Source organism: Chiloscyllium plagiosum, chromosome 19 (assembly GCF_004010195.1).
Source record: "Chiloscyllium plagiosum isolate BGI_BamShark_2017 chromosome 19, ASM401019v2, whole genome shotgun sequence".
Taxonomy (NCBI): domain Eukaryota; kingdom Metazoa; phylum Chordata; class Chondrichthyes; order Orectolobiformes; family Hemiscylliidae; genus Chiloscyllium; species Chiloscyllium plagiosum.
In genome coordinates, this window is record NC_057728.1 from 63,082,227 (window position 1) to 63,109,329 (window position 27,103).

The 27,103-nt window shown below is 43.5% G+C and overlaps 1 protein-coding gene across 3 annotated transcripts in view; it reads right to left on the minus strand.

Annotated features, from left to right (window-relative positions):
* LOC122559327 (carboxypeptidase M-like) overlaps positions 1-25,331 on the minus strand; it is an 80,938-nt gene extending 55,607 nt beyond the window's left edge. The window contains exons 1-2 of one of the 3 annotated variants that reach the window (XM_043708707.1): positions 25,251-25,331; positions 24,900-25,080 (exon numbers count right to left, since the gene is read on the minus strand). In XM_043708707.1, the coding sequence (XP_043564642.1) occupies positions 24,900-25,065 (166 nt within the window). In that variant the 5' untranslated portion in view covers positions 25,066-25,080; positions 25,251-25,331. Of the gene's footprint in view, positions 1-24,899; positions 25,227-25,250 lie in introns of those variants that run through there. The other 2 variants (XM_043708708.1, XM_043708706.1) reach the window with 2 other exon arrangements.
* Positions 25,332-27,103: the final 1,772 nt, after the last annotated feature.

The window sequence follows — 27,103 nt, forward strand, 5'->3', positions numbered from 1 at the left end:
ATTTGGAGTATTATGCACAACATTGGGCCAAATATCTCAGGATGGATGTACTGGCCCTGGAGTGTATTCATAGGAGAGTCACAAGAATGGTCCCAGGAATGAACAGTGTAACATGAGGAATTTGAGGACTCTGTCTATACTCAATGGAGTTTAGAAGGATGGGGGAGGGGGGGGACGGGGGGGAAGAAGAGGATCTAATTGAAGCTTAGAACACTGAATGACCTGGACAGAGTGGATGCTGGGCAGATGTTTCCATTGTTGGGGAGACCAGGTTCCAAGGGCACAATCTTAGAGTAGAAGACCTTATAGAATGGGGATAAGGAGAAACTTCTTCAGCCAGAGAATGGTGAATCAATGGAATTGATTGCCACAGAAGGCTGTGGAGACCAGGTCATGGAGTATATTTAAGGCAGAGATAGGTTCTTGATTGTAAAGGATCAAAGGTTAAGGGGAGAAAGTAGGACAAACGGGGCCGAGAAACATACCAGCCATGATTGAAAGGCAGAGCAGACTCAAGTGGCTGAATGACCCAATTTCTGCTCCTGTCTGATGGTCTGTTAAGGGATGGAGCAATTGCAACCTCTGGAGGTAGAGAATGTCAAAGATTTACAATCCTTTGAATGAAGACATTTATCTGTAGGATGAGAAATTTAATTATATTACAGGCGTAAAATATTTTAGGAACTAGGAACAGGAGTGGGCCATTCAGTTCCTTGATGTTGCTCCATCCATCAACATCATGGCTGCTCTATGGCCTAATGCCAGATGCCTGCATTGAGCCATAACCTTACATTAAAAAGTTGTCTCAGATTTAAATTCTATAACTGAATTAGCATTGACTGCCATTTGAAGAGTTCCAAATCTCCACTACTCTTTGCATGTAGTAGCGGTTTTAACATGCCCTGAATGGACTGGCTCCAATTCTCCGGCTATGACCCTGGTTTTAGGATCTTCAACCTATGGAAACAATTTATCTACCCTGTCTTTCCCAGTTTTCCTGAAGACCAATCAGATAATCCCTTAACCTTTTAAAATCTAGAGAATAAAAGGCCTAAACTGGTCTTCACGTCACTGGTCTTCACGTCATAAACCTGCATTGAACTCCCTACAAGGCCAAAAACATCTTTCACAAGATGTGATGCCCAAATCTGCCCAGAGTAGGCAAAGTAGGGTCTAACTAGGGTTTTGTTTAACTGCAGCATGAGGTCTGCATCCATATACTCCAGCCCTTGAGGTGAAGGGCAGCATTCCACTAGCTTTCTTGACATTTCCTACACGTGTAGCATTTTAAAGAGCTATGCACCTAAATCCCCAAATCACATTGGACATCCATGGTCTTTAACTTGGTGCCTTTAAAAAAAAAAATCCCGATCTCTTTCCTCAGTCCAAAAATGGTTAACCTCATCCTTGCTTATAATAAACTCCATCTGCCATAGCTTTGCCAGTTGACCTAACCTATCAATATCCTGTCATCAATACTCTACAATGCTGCCCAATTTTGGGTCAGCAGGAAATTTGAATATTTAGTTTCTTTGTACCATTATCCAAATCAAAAGAATATAGTGACTAATTGAGGCCCTAATACAGGGCATCACCAATCACATCCTACCAACTTAAGTACTCATCATTATTCCAATGATTTCTTGCCACTCAACCAATTTCCTATTGGCATCGATAATTTTCCCTCAATTCCACATTAATGTTAACCTTCATCTCATGTGGTATTTCGTTAAAAGCCTTCTGGAAATCCAAAAGCATCCACTTACCTCTTTCCACCATCCTTGCCACCTCAAGTAAACAGGTTTATCAGGCATGATACCCTTCATGAATTCATCTCACCAATTAACTGAGATTGGAGGGGATCAGTTACCCTGCCCTTGATCAGAAACCCTGATAGTTTCCCCAGCCCACAAATTAGGCTAACTGGTCATGAAATTCCAGTTTCCCCTCTGTCACCCTTCAAGGGAGGAGCAACACGGGCAACTCTCCAAACTAGGAGATACAACTTCTGTCCCGTGATTAGTTTGGGACCTGTTCAATCCCCTTGGACTTTATCATTTGCTACCATACAAACTAAATGTGCAAGAATATTTTGCCCAGCCCTATTTGAAAATGCTGAAGTGAGTCATATTTAAAGCTATATGCTATAATCCAAACTAAAATCTGCAATCCAAGTGAAATAGCAATTTCCAACAGTCGCAGTAGAAACAAACCCAAGCAGGAAATCTTCAAAAAGGCACAATCATTTGACAAAGTGGCTGATTTAGTTAATGCACACACAACGTGAGAGAGCATCTGATTTCTCAAAATTCACAATGAATAAGCTCTCAGATAATGACTTTATCGTACTTTCCATCTAGAACATCAGCACACCAGCCACTGTCCATGCCCAACCTAACTTAAATTTATCAGAATTTAGCATGCAGTGTTCAGATCAGAGTTCAGAGATACCACTTCCCATGCTGTAACTATGGTTTAGAAAGCATTCAAAGGCCTTGTGCAGAAAGCAAAAGGATGAAGAATTTCAGAAGAGATATTGACAGTATTCCTTCATGAAAATGCAGAGCCTCCTGCCTTAAGTATATTTCTCATGCAATTACTTTGAAATATAAACTGAATAAGTTTCCAAACCTCATGTAAAACACAGAGGCTGAGTGGTTTCATGTTTGGTCAGACCCTGATTCTTAGTGAATAGGAAATTGGATTTTGGAATCTTGTACATTTAGTCTTTAATGATTACCCGTCTACTTGACAGTGCTCCTTGTTTTAGACTCCACAGCCAGGGAAAACAACCTCAGTTTCCAAACCTCATGTAAAACACAGAGGCTGAGTGGTTTCATGTTTGGTCAGACCCTGATTCTTAGTGAATAGGAAATTGGATCTTGTACATTTAGTCTTTAATGATTACCCGTCTACTTGACACAGTGCTCCTTGTTTTAGACTCCACAGCCAGGGAAAACAACCTCAGTGTTCTGGGGTAGAGGCATGGGACCCGAAACACTAACTGATTTCTCTCCAGATGCTTCCAGACCTGCTGAGCTTTCCCAGCAGTTCTTGTTTGATCATAATTTTAAGTGTTCTAATGGAGGTCACCTCTGCTGGAGGGAATATAGACCCAACTTACTCTACGAGAAAGTGAGGACTGCAGGTGCTGGAGATCAGAGCTGAAAGGATGTGTTGCTGGAAAAGCGCAGCAGGTCAGGCAGCATCCAAGGATCAGGAGAATCGACGTTTCGGGCATGAGCCCTTCAGGAATCAACTTACTCTACCACTCATTTGATAAGCCTGTCATATGAGGAACCAATTACATCAACTCCCACTGCACTGCCTGTAATCCAAAATCTATCCTTCCTTCTGTTTGTGTAGTCTCACTAAAACCCTGTAAAAGATTTCAGAATACTTTTACTTAGATTTCTTATAATAAGACAAAAATCTACAAGGTTGCTTACCCATGTGCTGACTGTTATACAAGTACCCCAAAGACTCTGATCAGTTACAAGAGTTTTATCCCTTAAACATTGCTTTTCTATTCACACAGCCAAAGTGACTGGAACCTCACTTCCCCACATTTGATAATAAAATATCCATGTCGCTTCACAGCAAAAATATTCTCAACTTAATTTCCTTCTAGCAAACATCAATACATTATTCACTGGTTTTTTATCCAAGTCATTACAGTGTAAATAGCAGAGGCCCCAGCACAGATCATAGTGGCACTAGTCATAACTTGCCAACTTGAAAATGCCTTGTTCATGCTGACTTGTGGTTTCTCAATTAACCATAAGCTCATGCTGTTAGATTACCCCAAATGTAATGCAACCGGATCTTGGGCCATTAACCTTTTGCTGGCAATTGTATGCTCCGATAACTTTTAGTTTGATGCTCTTGTTTACTAGAAGCAACAGTGCTGAAGTTTCAGGTTGTAACCCTTGCACTAGAAGTATTCTCTTTCCACAAATGCTGGCTGGGGTCCGCTGAATATTTCAAATATCCAAAATTTACTGTTTTGTTCCCCTCACTTCAAAAACTCTGGGGTTTTCCCCAATAATGGAACTAAAGCAGCATGATAACCAAGTTTTATTTTTGTTTATAAATTGTGCTTTTCCACAAAATTCTCATTTAACAGTTCTCACTACCAAATGAATAGTTTGAGAGCAGCCACTATAGCCCCAGTGAGCAACAACCTGAGCTTGTTGCAAATAAAGCAGACGATAGGAGTAAGCCATTCAGCCTGCTCTTCCATTCACTGTGATCATGGCTCATCATCCAACTCAGTCCGCTGTTCCTGCTTGCTCCCCATACCCTCGTAGGGGCTAAAAGGATTCAAAGGTTATCTAACTACTTGAAACATTTGGCATTTTGGCCTCAACCTCTTTCCGAGGAGAGTGAATTCCAATAAGGATGGATGTCACAACAGGGTGTTGCAATAATCAAGGTCCACATCTCTGAAGCACCATATGATGGACAGCACAGCAGACCAATGGAGACCCTCAATGGATCACCTGACTGGCACCAAATTACATCTGAGGCCCAGTGACCAGCTTAGTCATTGTCCAACAGACAGGTGTCACTGGAGTCAATGGCTTCCAGTGATTATTTGAAGGGATATCCTTTGTCCCCTTACGTTAAGAAATGATTTGAGGCTTCTTGGAATTGGAGATTTAAAATCTGTTCACCAGACGTGGATACCACTAGCTAGGGCTGTATTTACTGCCCATCCCTAATTGCCCAGAGTGACGTTGTTTAAAAACCCATCCTTGCAATGTGACTCAATGTAGCATTTACATGCTACCATTCAACCAGCTGTTCCTCCTTTTCAGATTTTATTCAATTCTTAGCTTGTAATCTGCAGTGGCAGGATTTGAATATATCCCAGAATATTGGCCATGAATTCAAGATTTCCTGAAGGGCTTATGCCCGAAACGTCAATTCGCCTGCTCGTTTGATGCTGCCTGACCTGCTGCACTTTTCCAGCAAAACATTTTTCAGCATGGATTCTAGATTGCTAGTGACATTATCATTACACCACTGCCTTGCCTATCTCAATGAGTCAGGGCTTTTGCCAGGGAAGTGAACACATGGAAGATGTTCTTGTGGCTGTAAGCATGTAGAACTTTCCAGTTGATAGGTCACCCAGCCTATGGAGATCAATAATACCTTGATATGGAGTGCAGTCCATTGGAGACAATAGCCACTGTCCAATTTCCCAGGGAGACGGTCTGATGTTAAATGCAGAGGGTAGCAACTTGAGAAATGCACTGGGTTATTGTACGACCTGCCAGTAAGGTCACCAAGGATCCTTGGTGGTGTAATGATCCTGTCATTTTAACGTGTTTTCTCCTGCTTTGAGAGTTTGGGGAACAGGAGCCGAGCAATGAGAAGATAAAAAACACCGAAGCCTCAAGTTTTATTTATGAAAAGGTTGGGCCAACAGAATCAGCCTAAGTGGGTGTGGCCAAGCTGTCAGTTCCAGGATGGGAGTCAGTTGTTGCCAGAGTCTCAGCAGGAGTTGGAAGACATTGGACCTCTCCTCGCTGCTACACTCCAAGATGTCTTTTGATGTTTTCTCCTTCAGGATTGGAGAACTGCAATGAGACACCCTGTGTTTTCTGAATTTGCCCTTTTGCCAAGGGTGTGTTTGAGATGTTACTATATTGGAACTGTTAATTGGTAGTAGTTACAGTATTTATTATTCTGTTAAGTTTTCCAATAGAGTTAATTTATTCCAAGTGCTTCTTTTGTTGCCCATTAACTATAGCATTGAATAAATTGTTTTGTTTAACTTCAAATAGTTTGACCAATCAAATTCCATCTGGAACACAACATCATGAGAAAAGGTTGGGTCTAGACTACCTGAATAATATTGAGGGGGTCTGGCAGGAAGCCTTCAGAAATGAGATAAGAAGAGTCAAGAGACAGTATATTCCTGTTAGGGTGAAAGGAAAGTCCGATAGGTGTAGGGAATGCTGGATGACTAAAAGAAATTCAGGGTTTAGCTAAGAAAAAGCAGCAAGCATATGTCAGGTATAGACAAGATAGATCGAGTGAATTCTTAGAAGGTATAAAGGAAGTAGGAGTATACTTCAGAGGGAAATCAGGAGGACAAAAAGGGGACATGAAATAGCTTTGGCAAATAGAGTTAAGGATAATCCAAAGGGTTTTTACAAATATATTAAGGACAAAAGGGTAACTAGGGAGAGAATAGAGCCCCTCAAAGATCAACAAGGCAGCCTTTGTGTGGAGCTGCAGAAAATGGAGGAGATACCAAACGAGTATTTTGCACCAGTGTTTACTGTGGAAAAGGATATGAAAAATACAGAATGTAGGAAAATAGATGGTGATATCTTGAAAAATGTCCATATTACAGAGGAGGAGGTGCAGGATATCTTGAAGTGCATAAAAGTGGATAAATCCCCAGGATCTGATCAGGTGTACCAGAGAACTCTGGGAAGCTCGGAAAGTGATTGCTGGGCCTCTTGCTGAGATATTTGTATCATCGATAGTCACATCGATAGTCACAGGTGAGGTGCCTTAAGACTGGAGGTTGGCACATGTGGTGCCACTGTTTAAGAAGGGTGGTAAGGACAAGCCAGGGAACTATAGACCAGTGAGCCTGACCTCGGTGGTAAGCAAGTTGGAGGGAATCCTGAGGGACAGGAGGTACATGTATTTGGAAAGGCAAGGACTGATTAGGGATAGTCAGCATGGCTTTGTGCATGGGAAATCTGATTCAAGCTGGACTGAGTTTATGAAGAACTAACAAAGAAGATCGAAGAGGGTAGAGCAGTAGAAATGATCTATACGGACATAAGGTGTGTTACAAGTTCCCCAAGAGAGACTGGTTAGCAAGGTTAGATCTCAGAATATAGGAAGAACTAGCCATTTGGATGCAGAATTGGCTCAAAGGTAGAGGACAGAGGGGGGAGGTGGAGGGCTGTTTTTCAGACTGGAGGCCTGTGACCAGTGGAGCACCACAAGGATTGGTGCTGGGTCCACTATTCATATTTATATAAATTATCTTGATGTGAGCATAAGGTATATTTATTAAGTTTACAGGTGACACCAAAATTGGAGGTGTAATGGACAGCAAAGTTTACCTTAGATTACAACAGGATATTGATCAGATGGGCCAATGGGCTAAGTGGCAGATGAAGTTTAATTTAGATAAAATGAGAGATAAGTGTGCTGCATTTCAGGAAATCAAATCTTAGCAGGATTTATACAGGTAAGGTCCGAGGGATTGTTGCTGAACAGAGACCTTGGAGTGCAGGTTCATAGCTCCTTGAAAGTGGAGTCACAGCTAGATAGGACAGTGAAGGTGTTTGGCATGCTTTCCTTTATTGGTCAGAGCTTTGAGTACAGGGGTTGGGAGGTCATATTGTAGCTGTACAGGACATTGGTTAGGCCACTTATGGAATATTGCATGCAATTCTGGTCTCCTTATCAAAAAGATGTTGTGAAACTTGATAGAGTTCAGAAAAGATTTACAAGGATGTTGCCAGGGTTGGAGGATTTGAGCTATAGAGAGGGGTTGAATAGGGGGAGGCTGTTTTCTCTGGAGTGTCAGAGGCTGAGGGGTGACCTTCTAGAGGTTCATAAGATCATGAGGGGCATGGATAGGATAAATAGGCGAGGTCTTTTCCCTAGTGTGGGAGAGTCCAGTACTAGAGGGCACAGGTTTAGGGAGAGAGGGGGAACAACTTTAAAGGGACCTAAGGGGCAACTTTTTCATATAGAGGGCGGTGCGTGGATAGAATGAGCTGCCAGAGGAAGTGGAGGATAGTACAACTGCAACATTTAAAAGGCATCTGGATGGGTATAGGAAAGGTTTAGAGGGATATGGGCAAGCACTGGCAGATGGGACTAGATTGGGTTGGGAAATCTGGTCAGCATGGACAAGTTGAACCGAAGGGTCTGTTTCCGTGCTGTATGTCTATGACTATGACTCTATGGTCAGGTCCATAGAGGAAAATGGAAGCAATTTGAGGGCAGATGAATCTGAACCCACTGACAGGTCACAGTGACCAGGTGTGTGGAGAGTTTGACAGTGTGTGGCACAGACCTGTAACTATCTCCACAGCACTGATCCTTAGTCACCCAGATAGTTCCACCTTTGGTGGCCAATTGCTTTGGAGTGTTGAGATTTCATTACCTTCTTGCTCTTTTCTCTCATACCTTGGATCAGCACAGTGCTAGCCCTGCTACCTCAGCACCAGGGACCAGGGTTTGATGCCAGCCTTGGGCAACTGTCGAGATTTGCACATTCTGCCAGTGTCTGTAGGGGTTTCCTCCCACAGTCCAAAGATGTACAGGCTAGGTGGGTTAGGCACAGGAAATGCAGGGTTATAGGGGTGGGAGTAGGAGGTTGGGATGCTCTTTGGTGGGTCAGTGTGGACTCAATGGGCCAAATGGCCTGCTTTCACATTGTCAGAATTCTATGACTTCTTCCTGATGTCTGGGGAACACCCTTTCAGAGGACATGGCCCCTCTACCATGGGGCCCAAATCAACAGAAGTGTTCCCGTTGCCAGCTGGAACTTTGCTCCTGAGTTGATGACTGACCAACTGTCATTGGCAGTGCCAGTGGGTACTGGCTCTTTTCAAGACCCAGGCTCCAGGTACTCTTTCCCCTTCACACCTGTGCAACAACAAGGCACCACATTTTAAGTGTGAAGTCTCTTTGACACCATTTACCAGGTAATGGTAAATTGATAAATTCCCACTTCAACTCCCCACCTTCAGCTCATCATTCTGAAAGCACAGGCAAGTTATCCATCAGATTAAAAATGTAAAGGCCACCCTATAAGCTCTTAAACTGATTTATTTGGTCTTAAAATGGGATGAAAGTAGGATTTCTGTCCTGTTCTGTCACCTTGTGGATATAGCTGGCATTAGGATTAGCATTGGCATGGGCATAGAGATGCCTCCTGGCACCAATATTTTCAGGTGGATCCCAAAACTTCAAACACTTGCATCAAATCTAGTGACTCTGAAGTAGATTGGATTTTCAAAACTGAATTATACATTAAATATTTTTCAAAGTCACAGATACATTCGATGGTCTCAATTTGGAAGATGAGTAAACAATGCAATACAGGAGACAAGATTACAGAGAATCAGGATAGAATATATTTTATGGGTTATTCTCACTTCTGATGAAAGTGAGAAAATATTAGTCATGGTACATTAGAGGCAAGTGGTTTGTGATATACAGCTAATTTTACAAATAAACTCCATATCTGTTGTATCATTGGATCCATATGTCCTGGAAGCCTTTAAATAATAAGGAAATCCAACATTGGTTAGGTTAGAGTTTCCTACAAGTTGAAGTAATGCTCAAGGTCTAAAGGATGGCAAATAGTAATGTTTTTGTTAATTAAAGTGCAGTACATCAGTCTCATAGGAACAGACCGGTTAGCCATGATTAATTGCAGACAGTCTCCAGATTATGCTAAATAAAACCAAAGGAGTGGTCTTGGGATGAGTAACTTTTCCTAGTTGGAAAGTTCAAGGTCTTGAAATACACAAGGAAGTGATTAACAGCACTGATAATTGGCTGTTGAGGCTGGAAATAAATGGTAAAAAAGGAGGAAAAAAGTAGTCAGTGACATCTTCCACAGGATCCTGGCCAAGGGCCCCTGTAATTCACCCAAAACTGAATAGAAAGATAGGGGGTAGCAAGTTGCTATGGACATAATGAGTGGAAATAACAGACTTAAACAAAATCTTGTGGATGGTTTGAATAATGCAGATGTTTTCTGGAAAGTGTGGATAACCTTCCGCAACTTCAGCAGAATGCACATAAACAGGATTCCCACCAATCCTCAAGGTTACAACAGCTGATGGGAGAATCCCTAAACTCGGCCTTAATCTAGTGTCTGAAACTCTGTACCATGAATTTTTGCAATTATGTATAGTTACCTCAGTTTTATTCAAACAGGAGTTCATCAATTGAGTAGCTAAGCCCATTTGGCCAATAGATCAAGAATCACTCATGCTTGACTCACTGACTGTCAGTCTAGCAGTGGGGATCTTTTAATTGGTCAGTGACCTTTGGTTTTTCTTGCCAACTGCAACCAAACCAAAGAATTTCAGATGTAAATCAACATCTATTGATTCCAGTTGGAAGATTTGGTCACTGCACATTAAACAAGGATTAAAAGCTGGACCTGGATGGCAATATTCATAGCCTGACACTGGAGAGAATTGGAGTGAAATTGACTCTTATGCCAAGATTAGATATACACCACAGAAACAGACCATTCAGTCCCTTCAATGCCGACCAGATATTCTAAATTAATCTAGTCCCAATTGCCAATACTTGGCCTGTATCCCACTAAATCCTTCCTATTCATATACCCATCCAGATGCCTTTTAAAAATGTTGCAATTGTACCAGCCTCCACTTCCTCTGGCAGCTCATTCCACGCACGCACCACCCTCTGATAAAGTTGCCCCTTAAGTCCCTTTTATAGAGAACAAAAAAGTACAGCACAGAACAGGCCCTTTGGCCCACGATGTTGTGCCAAGGATTAATCCTAATGTAAAATAACCTAACCTACACACCCCTCAATTCACTGCTGTCCGTGTACATGTTCAGCAGTTACTTAAACGTCCCTAATAACTCTGCTTCCTATTACTTTCTTGAAAACCATCCAATCCTCTGGTATGACTCCCGTAGAGAATGAGGAAGCAAATATCTTCAGCAGCGTGGCGACCTCCTTTCTTGCTTCCCAGAGCGATCTAGGAAGAATCTGGTCTGGCTCTGGGGACTTATCAATCTTAATCTTTGCCAAAATTTCCAGCTCATCAATTTCATCAATCTTGATCTGTTCAAGCCTGTATCCCAGCTCCTCAAAGTTTGCATTCACAACTAGGTCCCTTCCCTTAGTGAAAACCAAAGCAAAAAAGCTAGGGCTTCCCCTAGCTGCTCAGACTCCATGCACAAGTTCCCTCTGCTAACCCTGATTGGTCCTACCTTCTCCCTGATCATTCTTATTCCTCTTGTAGGAGTAAAATGCCTTTGGGTTCTCCCTAATCCTTCTTGCCAAGCCTTTCTCATGCCCCTCCTGACTCCTCAGTCCATTTCTGAGCTCCTTTCTAGCTAGCCTGTAATCTTCTAAAGCTGTGCTAGATCCTTGTTTCCTCCACCTTACGTAAGCTGCCTTCTTTTTTTGGACAAAAAGCTCCTGTTCTCGTCATCCAAGGATCCTTACTCTTACCTGTCTCAGGAGGAAGAAATTCATGCGTCACTCAACAACTTCAAAGTTTGGGTGAAGATTTGTAGCTCGGGTGCTCGTTGTGGTTCTGTTCGCCGAGCTGGAAATTTTTGTTGCAAACGTTTCGTCCCCTGTCTAGGTGACATCCTCAGTGCTTGGGAGCCTCCTGTGAAGCGCTTCTGTGGTGTTTCCTCCGGCATTTATAGTGGCCTGTCCCTGCCACTTCCAGTTCTCAGTTTCAGCTGTCCGTTGTAGTGGTCGGTATATTGGGTCCAGGTCGATGTGTCAACAAACAGACCTGGACCCAATATACCGGCCACTACAGCAGACAGCTGAAACTGACAACCGGAAGCGGCAGGGACAGGCCACTATAAATGCCGGAGGAAACACCACAGAAGCGCTTCACAGGAGGCTCCCAAGCACTGAGGATGTCACCTAGACAGGGGACGAAACGTTTGCAACAAAAATTTCCAGCTCGGTGAACACAATCACTCAACTGCTCCTTAAATGGTCTCTACATGTCTGCTATGCCCTGTGGAACAATTGCTCCTAGTCTATATTTCCCAACTCCTGTTGGATAGCATCATAGTTCCCTTTTCCTAATTAAATATATTCCCTCAGTAACTGCTCCTTTCCCTCTCCAAGGCTATAGTAAATGCAAGGCAATTGTGGTCACTGTCACCAAAGTGTTCTCCCACCACAAGATCTGACACCTGTCCTGGCTCATTGCCGAGCACCAAATCCAAAATGGCCTCTCCCCTCATCAGTCTGTCTACATACAGAGTATGGAACCCCTCCTGAACACCTGACAAAAACTGCTCCATTCAAACCATCTGCACTAAGGAGGTTCCAGTCGATACGGGTGACTTGAACTTTCCCAATAACCACCCTGCTATATCTACATTCTTCCAAACTCTGCTGGCCTATCAGTTCTTCAATCGCTCTACTGCTATAAGGGGGTCTATAGAAAACCTCCAATGAGTGGCTGCTCCTAACGTCCACCCATATTGACTCAGTAGACAAAGCTTCCTCAACAAACTTCATTTCTGTAGCTATGAAGCACTGATTAGCAATGCTACGCCCCCTCTTTTTCCACCCTCCCTGGTCTTTTTAAATGTTCTAAACCCTGGAACATCTAGCAACCATTCCTGTCCCTATGAAACCCATGTCTCTTATGGCCATTACATCATAGCCCCAAATACTGATCCACGCTCTAAGTTCACTGCTACTTCTGACACTCCTTGCGTTAAAGCAGGCACTTTAACCAATCCCTTTGTTTCATCACGAGAGAAACCTTCGATAGATTCATTACATCCTGTCACTGCATCTACAACCACCCCCTCAGATATATAGCTGATTCCCAACCCTTTGCCAACCCTCCCAAACCACATGAGCAAGGGTTTCCCCCTCTCACACTAAACCTATGCCCTCTAGCTCTGGACTCTCCCACCCCAAGGAAAAGAGACATTGTCTATTTATCATATCCATGCCCTTCACGATTTTAAAGTAACCCCTCAGCCTCTGACGCTGACGCTCCAGGGAAAACAGCCCCAGCCTGTTCAGCCTCTCCCTGCAGCTCAAATCCTCCAACTTGGCCAACATCCTTGTAAATCTTTTCTGAACCCTTTCAAGTTTCACAACATTCTTCCAATAGAAGTTAAAAATCACAACACCAAGTTATAGTCCAACAGGTTTATTTGGAAGTGCTGCTCCATCAGGTAGCTGTGGATCTGGATAAGACAATTTATAGCAAGAGATTAGTGTCATGCAGCTGAAATGATATTTTGAACAAACCTAGGTTGTTGTAAAGTCTTTCATCTTTTAGAATGGGTTACAGATTTCGTATCATTGGTATGTAAATCCCAGAACTTTTTTTAAGTGACATTCTCAATAACTTAAGGTTTTATACTAAAGGTGACATCTCAGCTCAGACACTGTATCAAAGGAGAGATTAGTGTATGTCTCCCTCCTAATCTGGAGTTGGGCTGGTTCTATTTCCAAAGTAGGAATTCATAAAATACTACATGGAATGACTGCCTACAGATTGTGCACTTGAGCAAATGGAGTGTATCTGCAAATACAATTCTGCAAATTCAAATTCCCTTTAGACCTTGTGTTCATGAGGGAGGGAGTGTACGAGAGAAGGTCTACATGAGAGAGTGAGTGTGGTCACCTGTACTGTGACATGAACCCAAGGTCCCAGTTGAGACCATTCCCATGGCTACTGAGCTTGGCTATCAGCCTCTTCTCAGCCGCTCTGCATTGTCACCTGCCCCGAAGTCCATGTTGGAGATGGTCACCTGAAGATCTGAGGCAGAATGTCGGAACTGCTGAAGTGTTCCAACAACCATTCCCCCCCCCAAACAGACCCTCTGGCTTATACTCCATCACACACTTGTCTATGGGGTGAATTTGCATTTGAAGAATTGTATTTGCAGATACATTCTACAGTGCTTTTTGAGCAAAATCTGCAGGCAGTCAATCCATATAACATTTTGTAAATCTCTAACCTCACACCTTTAATGCATTGTCTGAGCTGAGATGTCACTTTTAAAAAAATTTAAAACTTAAAGTTCTCAAGAATGTGACGTAAACATAGTTCTGGGATTTACATATTAATGAACTGAACCTTGCAATCCATTCTAAAAATGAAAGACTTAACAATCCAGGTTTGTTCAACATGTTGTTTCAGTTGCGTGACACTAACCTTTTGTTATAAGATCTGTGTGTTATGATCCTGCTCCACAGCTACCTGAAGAAGCAGCGCTCCAAACGCTAGTACAGGGAGACTCCCCATATCTGCAGAATTGTTTTGTGGTTTTAGTTACCTGTGGCCCAAATACATTAGAGGGAACCTTCTGGAACAGGGACTAGGGTCTGATGGGAAGGTAAGTTTCCCATTCAAATGAATAGGTTCACTCCTATCCACGGTAGGTCTTGGAATGAATCCCCTGCAGTACAGTGGAGGGGGAGGGTCTACTGTACTTCCAAATAAGCCTGTTGACTATAACGTGGTGTTGCGATTTCTAACTTTGTTCACCCATTCCAACCCAGTACCTCAACATAATCTGATGTACAGCATGGTCCAACTCATCCATGCGAATCAGATATCCTAACCTAATAGAACATAGAACAATACAGCACAGAACAGGCCCTTCAGCCCACGATGTTGTGCCGAACATTTGTCCTAGCTTATGCACCCATCCATGTACCTATCCAATTGCCGCTTAAAGGTCACCAATGATTCTGACTCTGCCACTCCCACAGGCAGCGCATTCCATGCCCCCACTACTCTCGGTAAAGAACCTACTCCTGACATCCAAAGTCCTGTACAGCTGCAACATCACTTCACGGCTCTTGAATTCAATCCCTCTGCTAATGAACGATAATACTCCATAGGCCTTCTTACAAACTCTATCCACCTGAGTGGCAACCTTCAAAGATCTATGTACATAGACCCCAAGATCCCTCTGTTCCTCCACCTGACTAAGAACCCTACCATTAACCCTGTATTCCGCCTTCTTATTTGTCTTTCCAAAATGGACAACGTCACACTTGGCAGGGTTGAACTCCATCTGCCATTCCTCAGCCCTGCTCTGCATCATATCTAAGTCCCTTTGCAGCTGACAACAGCCCTCCTCACTGTCCACTACTCCACCTATCTTCGTATCATCTGCAAATTTACTGACCCACCCTTCGACTCCCTCATCTAAGTCATTAATAAAAATTACAAACAGCGGAGGACCCAGAACTGATCCCTGCGGTACTCCACTTGTAACTGGGCTCCAGGGTGAATATTTACCATCTACCACCACTCTCTGCCTTCGGCCGGTTAGCCAGTTTTCTATCCAATTGGCCAAATTTCCCTCTATCCCGTGCCTCCTGACTTTCCGAATAAGCCTACCATGGGGAACCTTATCAAATGCCTTACTAAAATCCATGTACACTACATCCACTGCTCTACCCTCATCCACTGCTTGGTCACCTCAAAGAATTCAGTAAGACTTGCAAGGCAAGACCTACCCCTCAAATCCGTGCTGGCTGTCCCTAATCAAGCAGTGTCTTTCCAGATACTCAAATCCTATCCCTCAGTACCCTTTCCATTACTTTGCCCACCATCGAAGTAAGACTAACTGGTCTGTAATTCCCGGGGTTATCCCTATTCCCCTTTTTGAACAGGGGCACAACATTCGCCACTCTCTAATCCCCTGGTACCACCCCTGTTGACAGTGAAGATGAAAAGATCATTGCCAATGGCTCTGCAATTTCCTCTCTTGCTTCCCACATAATCCTAGGATATATCCCATCTGGCCCAGGGGACTTGTCTATCCTCCAGTTTTTCAAAATGCCCAAAATCTTCCTTCCTAACGAGTATTTCCTCTAGCTTGCCAGTCCGTTTCATGCTCTCCTCTTCAACAATGTGGTCCCTCATTTGTAAATACTGAAGAAAAGTACTCATTCAAGACCTCTCCTATCTCTTCTGACTCAATACACAGTCTCCCACTACTGTCCTTGATCGGACCTACCCTCGTTCTCGTCATTCTCATGTTTCTCACATACACATAAAAGGCCTTGGGGTTATCCTTGATCCTACCCGCCAAAGATTTTTGATGCCCTCTCTTAGCTCTCCTAATCCCTTTCTTCAACTCCCTTCTGGCTATCCTGTATCCCTCTAACACTGTCTGAACCTTGTCTCCTCAACCTTATGTAAGCCTCCTTCCTCTTTACTAGGCATTCAACCTCCCTCGTCAACCAAGGTTCCCTCACATGACCATCTCTTTCCTGCCTGACAGGTACATATCAAGGACACGTCGTATCTGTTCCTTGAAAAAGTTCCACATTTCAATGACATCCTTCCCTGACAGCCTATGCTCCCCAGATCCTGTCTTGCAGCATCGTATTTACCCTTCCCCCAATTGTAAAACCTACCCTGTTGCATGCACCTACCTCTCTCCATAACCAATGTGAAAGTCACAGAATTGTGGTCACCATGACCAAAATGCTCACCCACTAACAAGCCCATCACTTGTCCCGGTTCGTTACCAAGTACCAAATCCAATATGGCCTCCCCTCTGGTCGGACAATCGACATACTGAGTTAGAAAAGCTTCCTGGACACACTGCACAAACACCGCCCCATCCAATCTACTTGATCTAAAGAGCTTCCAAACCTCCAACAACCATTCTTGTCCCTCTTCTATCCACGTTTCCGTGATGGCCACAACATCGTAGTCCCAGGTACCGATCCACGCCTTAAGTTCACCCACCTTGTTTCTGATACTCCTTGCGTTGAAGTATACGCACTTGAACCCATCTCTGTGTCCGCAAATATTCCCTGTCAATGCTTCTCCACAGCCTCCCTACATTCTTGGACATGCTGACAAACAGCTAGCCTACTTGCTGGACTACAAGTCCGGATCCCATCCCCCTGCCAAATTAGTTTAAACTCCCCCGAAGAGTGCTAGCAAACCTACCTCCCAGGATATTGGTGCCCTTCTGGTTCAGGTGCAACCCGTCTTGCTTGTACAGGTCCCACCTTCCCCAGAATGCAGTCCAATTGTCCAAATACCTGAAGCCCTGAAGCCCTCCCTCCTACACCATCCTTGCAGCCACGTGTTCAACTGCACTCTCTCCCTATTCCTTGCCTCACTGTCACGTGGCACTGGCAACAACCCAGAGATGACGACTCTGTCTGTCCTAGCTTTTAGCTTCCAGCCTAACTCCCTGAGCTCCTGAATGACCTCCCCAACCCTCTTCCTACCTATGTCTTTGGTGCCAACGTGCACCACGACTTCTGGCTGCACACCCTCCCCCTTAAGGATTCTGAAGACACTGTCCGAGACGTCTCGGACCCTGGCACCCGGGAGGCAACAAACCATCCGAGAGTCTCGCCCATGTCCACAGAACCGCCTGTCTGTCCCTCTAACTATAGAGTCTCCTATAACTAGCGCTCTCCTCTTCTCTCCCTTTCGCTTCTGAGCCCCAGAGCTGGACCTCATGCCAGAGACCTGGTCACTGCGGCTTACCCCTGCTAGGCCGTCCCCTCCAAACAGTATCCAAAGCGGTATACTTATTGTTGAGGGGAACGACCACAGGGGATCCCGGCACTGCCTGCCTCCTCCCCTTCCCACCTCTAACTGTTACCCAGCTACCTCTGTTCTCTGACATAACTATGTCCCTGTAGATTCTATCACCCTCTCAGCCTCTCGAATAATTCTCAGTTCATCCAACTCCAGTTCCCTAATGCGGTCTGTGAGGAGCTGGAGCTGGCTGCACTTCCTGCAGGAGCATTGGTGGTCACCCCTACCTCAAACATCCTGCAGGAGGAACATTCCACTGCCTGCGCTGCCATAACTCTACATTTAGTCTCCAAAACAAGAACACTAGGTAGCTTACCTGTTCAGCCGACTGAGTCCTTTTTTTTTTGAAAAGGTAGAGGAGGAGGGAGGGTGGCAGACACTACACGTGTAGTGTCTCAGGTTCCTTCTCCACTCAAATAACAATCACTTACCTTCCCGACCAGCTCTGCGCTCAGACTTCACTTCCGCCCAACTCCCGCCGCTCTCTTCTGCAAAAATACAGTCCCATTTGCCAGTGCTTGGCCCACATCCCTCTGAACCCTTCCTATTCATATACCCATCCAGATGAGATGGAAATGCTGTAATTGTACCAGCCTCTACCACTTCCTCTGGCAGCTCATTCCATACATGCACCGCCCTCTGAAAAAGTTGTCCCTTAGGTCTCTTATGTCTTTCCCCTCTCACCCTAAACCTATGCACTCTAGTTCTGGACTCACCCATCCCAGGGAAGAGACCTTCGCCATTTACCCTATCCATGCCCCTCATATTTTGTAAACCTCTATAAGGTCACCCCTCAGCCTCAGACGCTCCAGCGAACAGCCCCAGCCTGTTCAGCCTCTCCAGATAGCTCAAACCCTCCAACCCTGGCAACATCCTTGTAAATCTTTTCTGAACCCTTTCAAGTTTCACAACATCCTTCTGATAAAAAAAGACACCAGAATTGCATGCAATATTCCAAAAGTGGCCTAACCAATGTCCTGTACAACCGCAATGTGACCTCTCAACTCCTATACTTAATGCTCTGACCAATAAAGAAAAGCATACCAAAAGCCTTCACTATCCTATCTACCTGCAATTCTACTTTCAAAGGATCATGGCTTTCTATAGGAGGGGAACCAGATGGAGGACAGGAAAACAAAGTTGTGGCTGTAACAGCTGGTCCATTGAGGTATTGGAGCTGATTTCCTTGAATCCCAGGAGCAGCAACTACTGTTTTATAAGCTGTTCCATTGTTCTGGAACTTAAGAGGAAAAAAGAAATCAAAAACAATGGCACTAAAAAAGGAGGAAGAGTCAAAAGCAGTGATCACATGGTCAGTGAATTAAAAGGAAATCTACACAGCTGTCTGACACAGCAATGAATCTGCACAGCTACTGCTATTACTGATTGAGTTCAAGTACCTCTGGACATCAGATTGGTCTAAGAATTACAATTTGGTGGAGATATCAGAGGCCACCTGACATCTTAAAACAAGTTTGCAACTGTATTCTGCTTGGCAATGTACAATACAGGAGTCAGATGGAAACTGCCCACTATCCTTGACACTGCTGTAATCCCCTGGCTCATTGCCCTATTTCCCACCCATCCAAACTGACAAGCAACTTTCCCTTGAGAGGTCACACGACTATTGGATAGAGAAGCTATCACAATATTCCTGCTCCACAAAAGAATGCAAGATTAAAGAGAATATAAACAAATTAGCTGGCAGTGCCAAGATCTTCAGAACACTAAACTGAGTGCATAGAAAAATACCATTGACTTCCTTTAGGATTTGTTTCATAGCTGTTTGAAGAGAGATTTCTTAGAACCCCAAACACAAAGTCTTATGTCATTGAGTTCTGAGAGATAATGAATAGCTATTATTTCAACCCTTCCCACCCAGATTCTTTTGTTACTGAAACAATCACTCAGTTGCCAGAACACTTAACTCCTTTTGTTTGAGCAGCAAGGTAAATATCTATCTTATTATTCAGTCTTGCCCTGAAATACAGTAGTGAGGACATCTTGTATATCACCGTGTAGGCAGATGTATATATATCCATAGACATTAGAAAGCAAAAGAAAGCCATTCAGCCCATTGAGCCTGCCCTGCCTTTCAATAAGATCGTGGCTAATCTGATTGCAGCCCCTTCCTGGAAACAGTTTAGCCCCTTGCTTAAGAATAGTTGATCCATCTCTCCCTTTGAAATATTGGAGGACACTTTCCAGAAAAAAAAAGATGGAGTTCCAAAGACTTTTAAACCTCAAAACTTTTACCTCTTGTTTTCAATGGTGACTCCTATATCCTCCCATTAAACAAGGGGGAATTTTCTCCACATCTACCCTGTCAAGGCTCCTCAGGATCTTAATTTTCCAATCAATCATCTCCTAATCTCTAAATTAGAAAAGTCTAGCCTGCCAACTTTTCCAATAAGACAATTCTAACTCATTTCAGGTATGGGTCTAGTAAATCATTTGGGTGCCTCCAAAATATTTACATTTTCTTAATGGAGGTGAATACTACTGTACAAAGATTCCAGATGTATCACCACCAGTGACCTGTACAGTTTAAAAAGACTTCAACTGAAGTAGTTTTTATTGACTCACTCATTCAGGATGAGGATGTTTTATTTTAAACAAATATTGAAATAAACAAATTGCTGGAGAACTCAGGTCTGGCAGCATCTGTGGAAAGAAGGTAGAGTTAGTGTTTCAAGTTCAGTTCTGAAGGGTAACTGGACCCAAAACATTAACTCGGCAAAAGGGAGGACTGCAGATGCTGGAAAACAGTCTAGATTAGAGTGGTGCTGGAAAAGCACAGCAGGTCAGGCAGCGTCCGAGGTAGCAGGAAAATTGACATTTTGGGCAAAAGCCCTTCATCAGGATTGAAGGCAGGGAGCCTCTAGGGTGGGGAGATAAATGGGAAGGGGGGGCAGTCGGGCTGGAGAGAAATGAGGAAACTGGTGAAGTCCATATTGATGCCATGGGATTGAAGTGTTCTGAGGCGTTCTTCCTCCAGGTGAGGGAGTAATGGTGGAGGTGGCCCAGAACCTGCATGTCCTTGGCAGAGTGGGAGGGGAGTTGAAATGTTGGGCCACAGGGTGGCGTGGTTGATTGGTGTAGGTGTCCCAGAGATGTTCCCTAAAGTGCTCTGCGAGAAGGCGTCCAGTCTCCCCAGTGTGGAGCAGACCGCATTGGGAGCAACGGATACAATAAATGACATTGGTGGATTTGTCAGGGAAACTTTGATAGATGTGGAAGGCTCCTTTGGGGCCTTGGATGGAGGTGGTGTGGGCACAGGTTGTTTCGCTCTACAAATGTTGCCAGACCTGCTGTGTTTCTCCTGCATTCACATGTTGAGGACATAGTCTGTGCATCTCCACTTGCCTTGAGAAGATGGCAGCAATTCATCTCAAAGCATGCAACCATTTGTAATAACATAATACAATCAAGTTGCTTGTTGGGCCATTTCAGAGGTGACTTGAGTCAGAGGCTAAACAAGGTAATAGCTGTAGATTTTCTTGCTTACCAAGGAAACAGTGCAAACTCCAAGAACAAAACCAACTTAATGGTTAGTTGTGTTTTTTAAAATTCAACTGCAATGTTAAATTTGTCTTATGTTCATTAGTCATCTTGTCAGTTCAGGTGGAACTAAATTCCATGGAAAATAATTTGAAGGTAGTGTATTAAACAACATTTATTCACCCATTGGCTGGCTATTTATCCTAATTACTTTGTAGGATTTTAGTGAATATTAGCATTTATGTTTGTCTAAGAAGCAGTAGAGTAGATTACTTAGTGTGGAAACAGGCCCTTCAGCCTAACAAGTCTACACCGACCCTCTGAAGAGCAACCCACCCAGACCCATTCCCCTACATTTAGCCCTTCACCTAATACTATGGGCAATTTAGCATGACCAATTCACCTAACCTGCACATTTTTGGACTGTGGGAGGAAATGGGAGCAAACCCAAGCAGACAGTTGCCAGAGGCAGGAATTGAACCTGGGTCTCTGGCGCTGTGAGGCAGTAGTGTAACTGCATTTCAAAATAAGTACATCGATTAAACACAGCCAGAGTGAGCGCGACAGCAAGAGTGAAACAAATGTATATCAGGATTGATAGAAGTAACAGCCCACTTCAAACATTCAGGGCTGTAAGACTCAAGAGGACAAATAAGCAACAAGAGAGAAGCACAACTAAGCTGCAGCAAATCCAGGCCACCACCCATTACCATCTTCAAGGACAACTAGGGACAGGCAATAAATGCTGGGACAGCCATTAACACTCACATCCCACAAAAAAGGAATTCAAAAAGTTTTCTGGGCATCAGCTGGTGACAAGGAATATCAGGTTTCATGTTGTCACCGGTCTGTTTAGGAGATACCTGTACAGAAACTTCAATCTATTGATTCACATATGCACATTGTATGCCATAGTTTAAGACTTAATTGGTGGTAAATTAATCTTGCTGTTGATCAAGTGCTTTCAAGTTAGGTGCCATGAGTTTCAGACTTTAAACCCTTTCTTCAAGAGACCATCTACAAAGAGTTGGACCGTGGACAGAGCTGCTTGATTTTAAAATCATTCATGACCAAATATAACCTGTTTACTTTCTTAGTAAAATAACCCTATAATGTTTTTCAACTTTCTCCCTCAATGGTAGATATTAAACATTGAATACATCTTGGTAGCTTATAGCCAAGATAAACCTATTTGTGGATGCTTGTATTTTGGTTTTGAAAAGCTAACCTTTTGTACTGATTAGTTATTTTTACCACTAACAAAACATTGGCAGTAAAGTGAATACCTTTGGGAGTCAGTTGATTGGACAGCTGGTTTGTAATGCAAACTGATGCCATCTGAGTGGGTTCAATTCCCAGATTGCTTGATGTTACCACAGAGGACTCTCCCTCAGGACCTCTCCCCTTGCCCTAGATTAAACCACCACTTGTCTCCTGGGGTGGAAGACTCTGCCCACTTTACCTTTCATTGTAACAGTACTTCAAGTCTCTGAGCAATGCCCTTTCAAGCTTCCCATTCAATGCTTCTCATGCGCTATCCATCCCTTTCTCCCTCAGATCATCCCATTCCATGTTGTCCCCCTCTCCCCATCCCATTTACACCACACGCTGCATCCAAAAGGCTAAGAGCATTGTGGAAGACCCCACACATCCCTCAAACTCTTCTCCCTCCTGCCATCTGGAGGGGGTTACTGGAGCATTCGGTCTCACGGCCAGACTGTGCAACAGTTTCTCCCCTTGAGCCATCAGGTTCCTTAACACCATAAGATCAGATACTTTCCCATCTGAAATTCTGTGTTCTAGCAGTAATTTGAAGTCACGCAATGTATATTAGTTAGCATTCTTTTATTATACTAATTTGTACACCACTGTCCTACTGTCTTGATGTGTCAGGAATTACTGTGCTGTTTTGTGTTTTCCTCTTAAGCACTTTATGTCATCCTGTGTATGATAGTGTGGTTTGTGCTGTCCATGCAGCACCTTGGTCGTGGAGGAACTGTATCAGTTGTACATGGTAGAAGAAGTGACAAATAAAGCTACTCTTGATTCACCTCGACTCCTTGGCCCAAGCCCATTTGTTACTCCCTCTCTCTCATGATGTTGAGATCTCATCACCCTCACCCCTTCTTCAATCCTCCCAGCCAAAGTAAACTTTGTCAGGTTCCCCTCAACACCTGTTGTATTGCTCTCCTCCACACCCCGCCATGTTCTCCAAATCCCCTGCCACCACCAACTATTGCTAACCATTGGATAGCCATTCATACCCTTAAGTGTTGCTGTCCCACGTACAGCCTGTCTCTGCTACATACCTTTCAGCTGCATTCCAAAAGGAGCTTAGAAAATTGCTGCTGTTGGTCAACTAAGTGGAGGAATATTTAGAAGGGATGCTAAACAGGCGCAATTCAGAGAAAAAAAAAATCACATTTACTTTAGTTGCCTACTTCCAAAACTGCCACTGAATTTACTCAAAGAGGGCATGGCAGGGTAAGGTCCTTAAACAAGCAGCAAACAAGGTCACAAGTCAAACACCAGGTTATAGTCCAACAGGTTTACTCGAAATCAAAAGGAGAAACCTGATGAAGGAGCAGTGCTCCGAAAGCTTGTGATTTCAAATAAATCTGTTGGGACCATAACCTGGTGTTGTGACTTCCAAGCCAATCCACCCTTGTCCAACACCAGCACCTCCTCACCAAAGAAATAAAGCAGGTTGCAATCCACTGACATTAAAAATGTTCTTGTGGTATAGTGGTAGTATCCCTGCCTCTGAGCCAGGACACAAAGCTTCAATTCCTGCTCCAGAGCTTTTTTTTGGGATTGGGGGGGTGTTCAAAGTATCTGAACAGGTGATTAGAAAACATCCAACACTTAAATGAGTAAACCTACATTGTCTTAATCAGAAATATGCCACAGATTTGAAAAATAAACTTTATATTAAAAAAGCCAGTGCCCAATTGCAAACAGGTTCTACTCTGGAGAATATTTGAGTCGATTGTAACTAAGTTGAAACACATTGCAGGACAGTGTAAAGGAGCCATTTGTAATCATGGGGAATGTTGCTATGTCAGATCATTAAAATTAAACCAGTGTGAGATCACAGTTACAATTACAGCATCCAAAGGTAAGAGTCTTGTAAACCAGGGAACCCTACCCTACCCATATATACAAAACAGTTAGATGAATAGCACTTGCACAGCATGGTTTATTTGCATTGTGCATTTGCACAGCATTGTGCAGTTACAATTCTTAAGATTTCTGACACTATGATAATTGGGATTATTTACCTCAGTCAGTTCTACAAATATGCCACAGATCACAGGAAATTAATTGAATTCTCTGCAGTTCTTACTGGTCTCAGTGATAAGACTCCTTTTAGATGCCTCAGAAGGTGGGTTGATAAGCATTTATTGCCTATCCTAATTGCCCCAAAGGATAGTTAAGAGGACAAATAAGAATGATAGATTTCCATCTTTAAAAAGTTGAAAATCACAACACCAGGTTATAGTCCAACAGGTTTATTTGGAAGCACTAGCTTTCAAAGCACTGCCTTTCATCAGGTGGTTGTGGTGCTCCATCAGGTGAAGGAGTGTGCTCCGAAAACTACAGCTTCCAAATAAACCTATTGGACTGTAGCCTGGTCTTGTGTGACTTTCACCTTTGTACACCCCAGTCCAACACCAGCATCTCCAAATCATGACTTCCTTAAAAATGAAGTGAACCAAATGGATTTTTTAAAAAACACAGTCACAAATAGTTAGGTGGGCACCAGACTATTATAAACCCTCATACTGAATTCAAATGTAATAGGATTCAAACCCATTGCTTTGAAAGGCTGGAGCATTGACATTCCCATCACATATCAACTTTCTCTTCCAAGTGAAACTGAGCGCTGACTTTAAAATGATAAGTTAATGCAGGTCATTAAACAAAATTCGCAAGCGATTACTTAACTCAGCATATTTCGAAATGTAGGCAGTTTGCAAAGAAGTATTTTTGCAGAGAACTGAAATTCTCGCAGAGCGCAACAGAACATTACAAGTAATTTTTTAAAACCCATTGCTAACACTCAGTCAAACCCCCCTCAGCGTTTTCTGTACAAACCCACCAGTTACAGATGTCCCGACACTGTAGAGGTGGGTAATTGATGAGTAGTTCGTGTTGATATCTTGTAAAAACGACTCCAATTCCTTTGTATTGTGGTATTTAAATTCCAGTGCGGCGGTTTGGGGAATAATTATCCAAATCCACAAAAACTTTAAGGTGCGGAGCATCTTTCAAAAGGCTCTCTGAAAGAAACAGTAACATCAGTTACAAATCTAGCCGCTGTCAAAATTCAGTTACGAGAAATATCCGTGATCTTATTTTTTTGAACAGCAAAACTGTTTAGACCCTTCGCTAAGTTCTAAAACGGGGAATGCACGCGCTAAAGGGTAACCAGGGAAGACCCATTCCTTACGTGGACGAATCTTTCCAAACGCCTGAAATAAACACAGAGCTCACATTACTGAGCAGTTTGTGTTATTTATCACTTTGAAAGGCACACGGCGCCTCTCCGATTGGCCAACAGGCATTGGCCTTTTTGATGGACAGCAGAAAGAGCCATTGAACAGTTTCAATTGGTTTTACACCGTCAGCTGATTGCCAATCAGCAATACAGGAGGGGGATCCTGCTGTCTGTACCCACCCCCTGAATCCGCCTTTGTCTCTGGGATTGGGTATCTGGGCTTGATAGTGAGGATAGGGGGGTGATGACAGTGTCATGAATAGGTGTAATCTTTCAGCTCTTCCCCCTGTACAGTCAACTCCAACTCCAGCTCGATAATAGTACCTCACACTGTCAACATACAGCCAATGTTGCAAATCTGAAGGCGTGCTTCCAATTAAACCTGTTGGACTATAACCTGGTGTTGTGTGATTTTTAAATCTGAAGGGAATGTGGTAAGAACATGCTGGAAACACTCAAGGCCAGGGGAGGATAGAAAAGTCAACATTTCAGATGGAGAAAGTCAGGAGTCGCCCAGCACCTGATGAAGAAGCAGCCTTACAAAAACTTGTGATTGCAAATAAACCCGTTGGGCTATACCCGTGTAACTCCTGTCATTGTCCACCCCAGTCCATACTGGTACTTCCACGTCATTTTAGATGGTGGCCTCGATTCAGCACTTTTAATTTGTTTGTAACTTCATTTTTTTTTAGTTCAATCAAGGGATGCAGGTATCTCTGGCCAGGCAACATTTATTGCCCAAGCCTAATCATCCAGCAGACAGTTAACATTCAACCACATTGCTGTGAGTCTGAGACCAGGTAAGGATGGCAGCTTCCTTCCCTGAAGGACATTAGTGAACCAGATGGGCTTTTCCAACAATTGGCAATGGATTGTTGGTCATCATTAGACTCTTAATTACAGAGTTTATTTTTCATTGAATTTGAGTTCCACCATCATTCGTGATGGGATTTGAACCAGGGTTCCCAGAATGTTACCTGGGTGTCTGGATTCCTGGCACAAAACCGCATTGCACCTCAAAAAGGACACTTCAGTAAAAGCAAATTTCTGGATGGTGGGAGTCTGAATCGAATCTGAAGCTGATGTTTCAGAGAGAGAAGCAGAGTTAACATTGCGAGTCAGTGTGACTGTTCTTCAGCAGAGCAAGGTGCCGAAGGAGAGTTGTACTGGAGTCTGTCCCATAGATGCTGTCAGACCTACAGAGGTTTGCCAGTATTCTTTGTGTTTATTACACTTCAGCGCCTCTATTGTCATTTTATTAATTTTTAATTAGTCCTGGGATGTGGGAGTCGCTGGCTGGACCAGTATTTATTGCCTGTTCCTAGTTACCCTTAGAAAAGTAGGGGGTCGGTTAGCTCAGCTGGCTGGAGGGCATGGTTTTACGATCTAGAGTGATGCTAACAGCGTAGGGTCAATTCCTGCTGCTGGTTGAGGTTACCCATAAGAAATGGGCACAGGAATAAGCCATTCGGCCCCTTGAATCAGCTGCACCATTCAATAGGACCATGGCTGATCCGACATTTCTGCCCTTACCTCTTGAATCCTGGATTCTCGAACAATTTCACTGGAAAGAGTTCAGAGAAAGTTGACCTGGATGATCCCTGGGATGGGGGGATTGTCGAATGAGCAAAGGCCAAGCAGGTTGGGATTCTACTCACTGGGATTTGGAGGAATGAGAGGTGACCTCATTGAAATATAGAGGATTCTTAATAGACAGTAAGGACTGCAGTCTGGAAGTCAGACTCAATGGATGTGAAGCAGATAGAGTACAGGACAGCAGGTCAAACAGCATCTGGGCAGCAGAA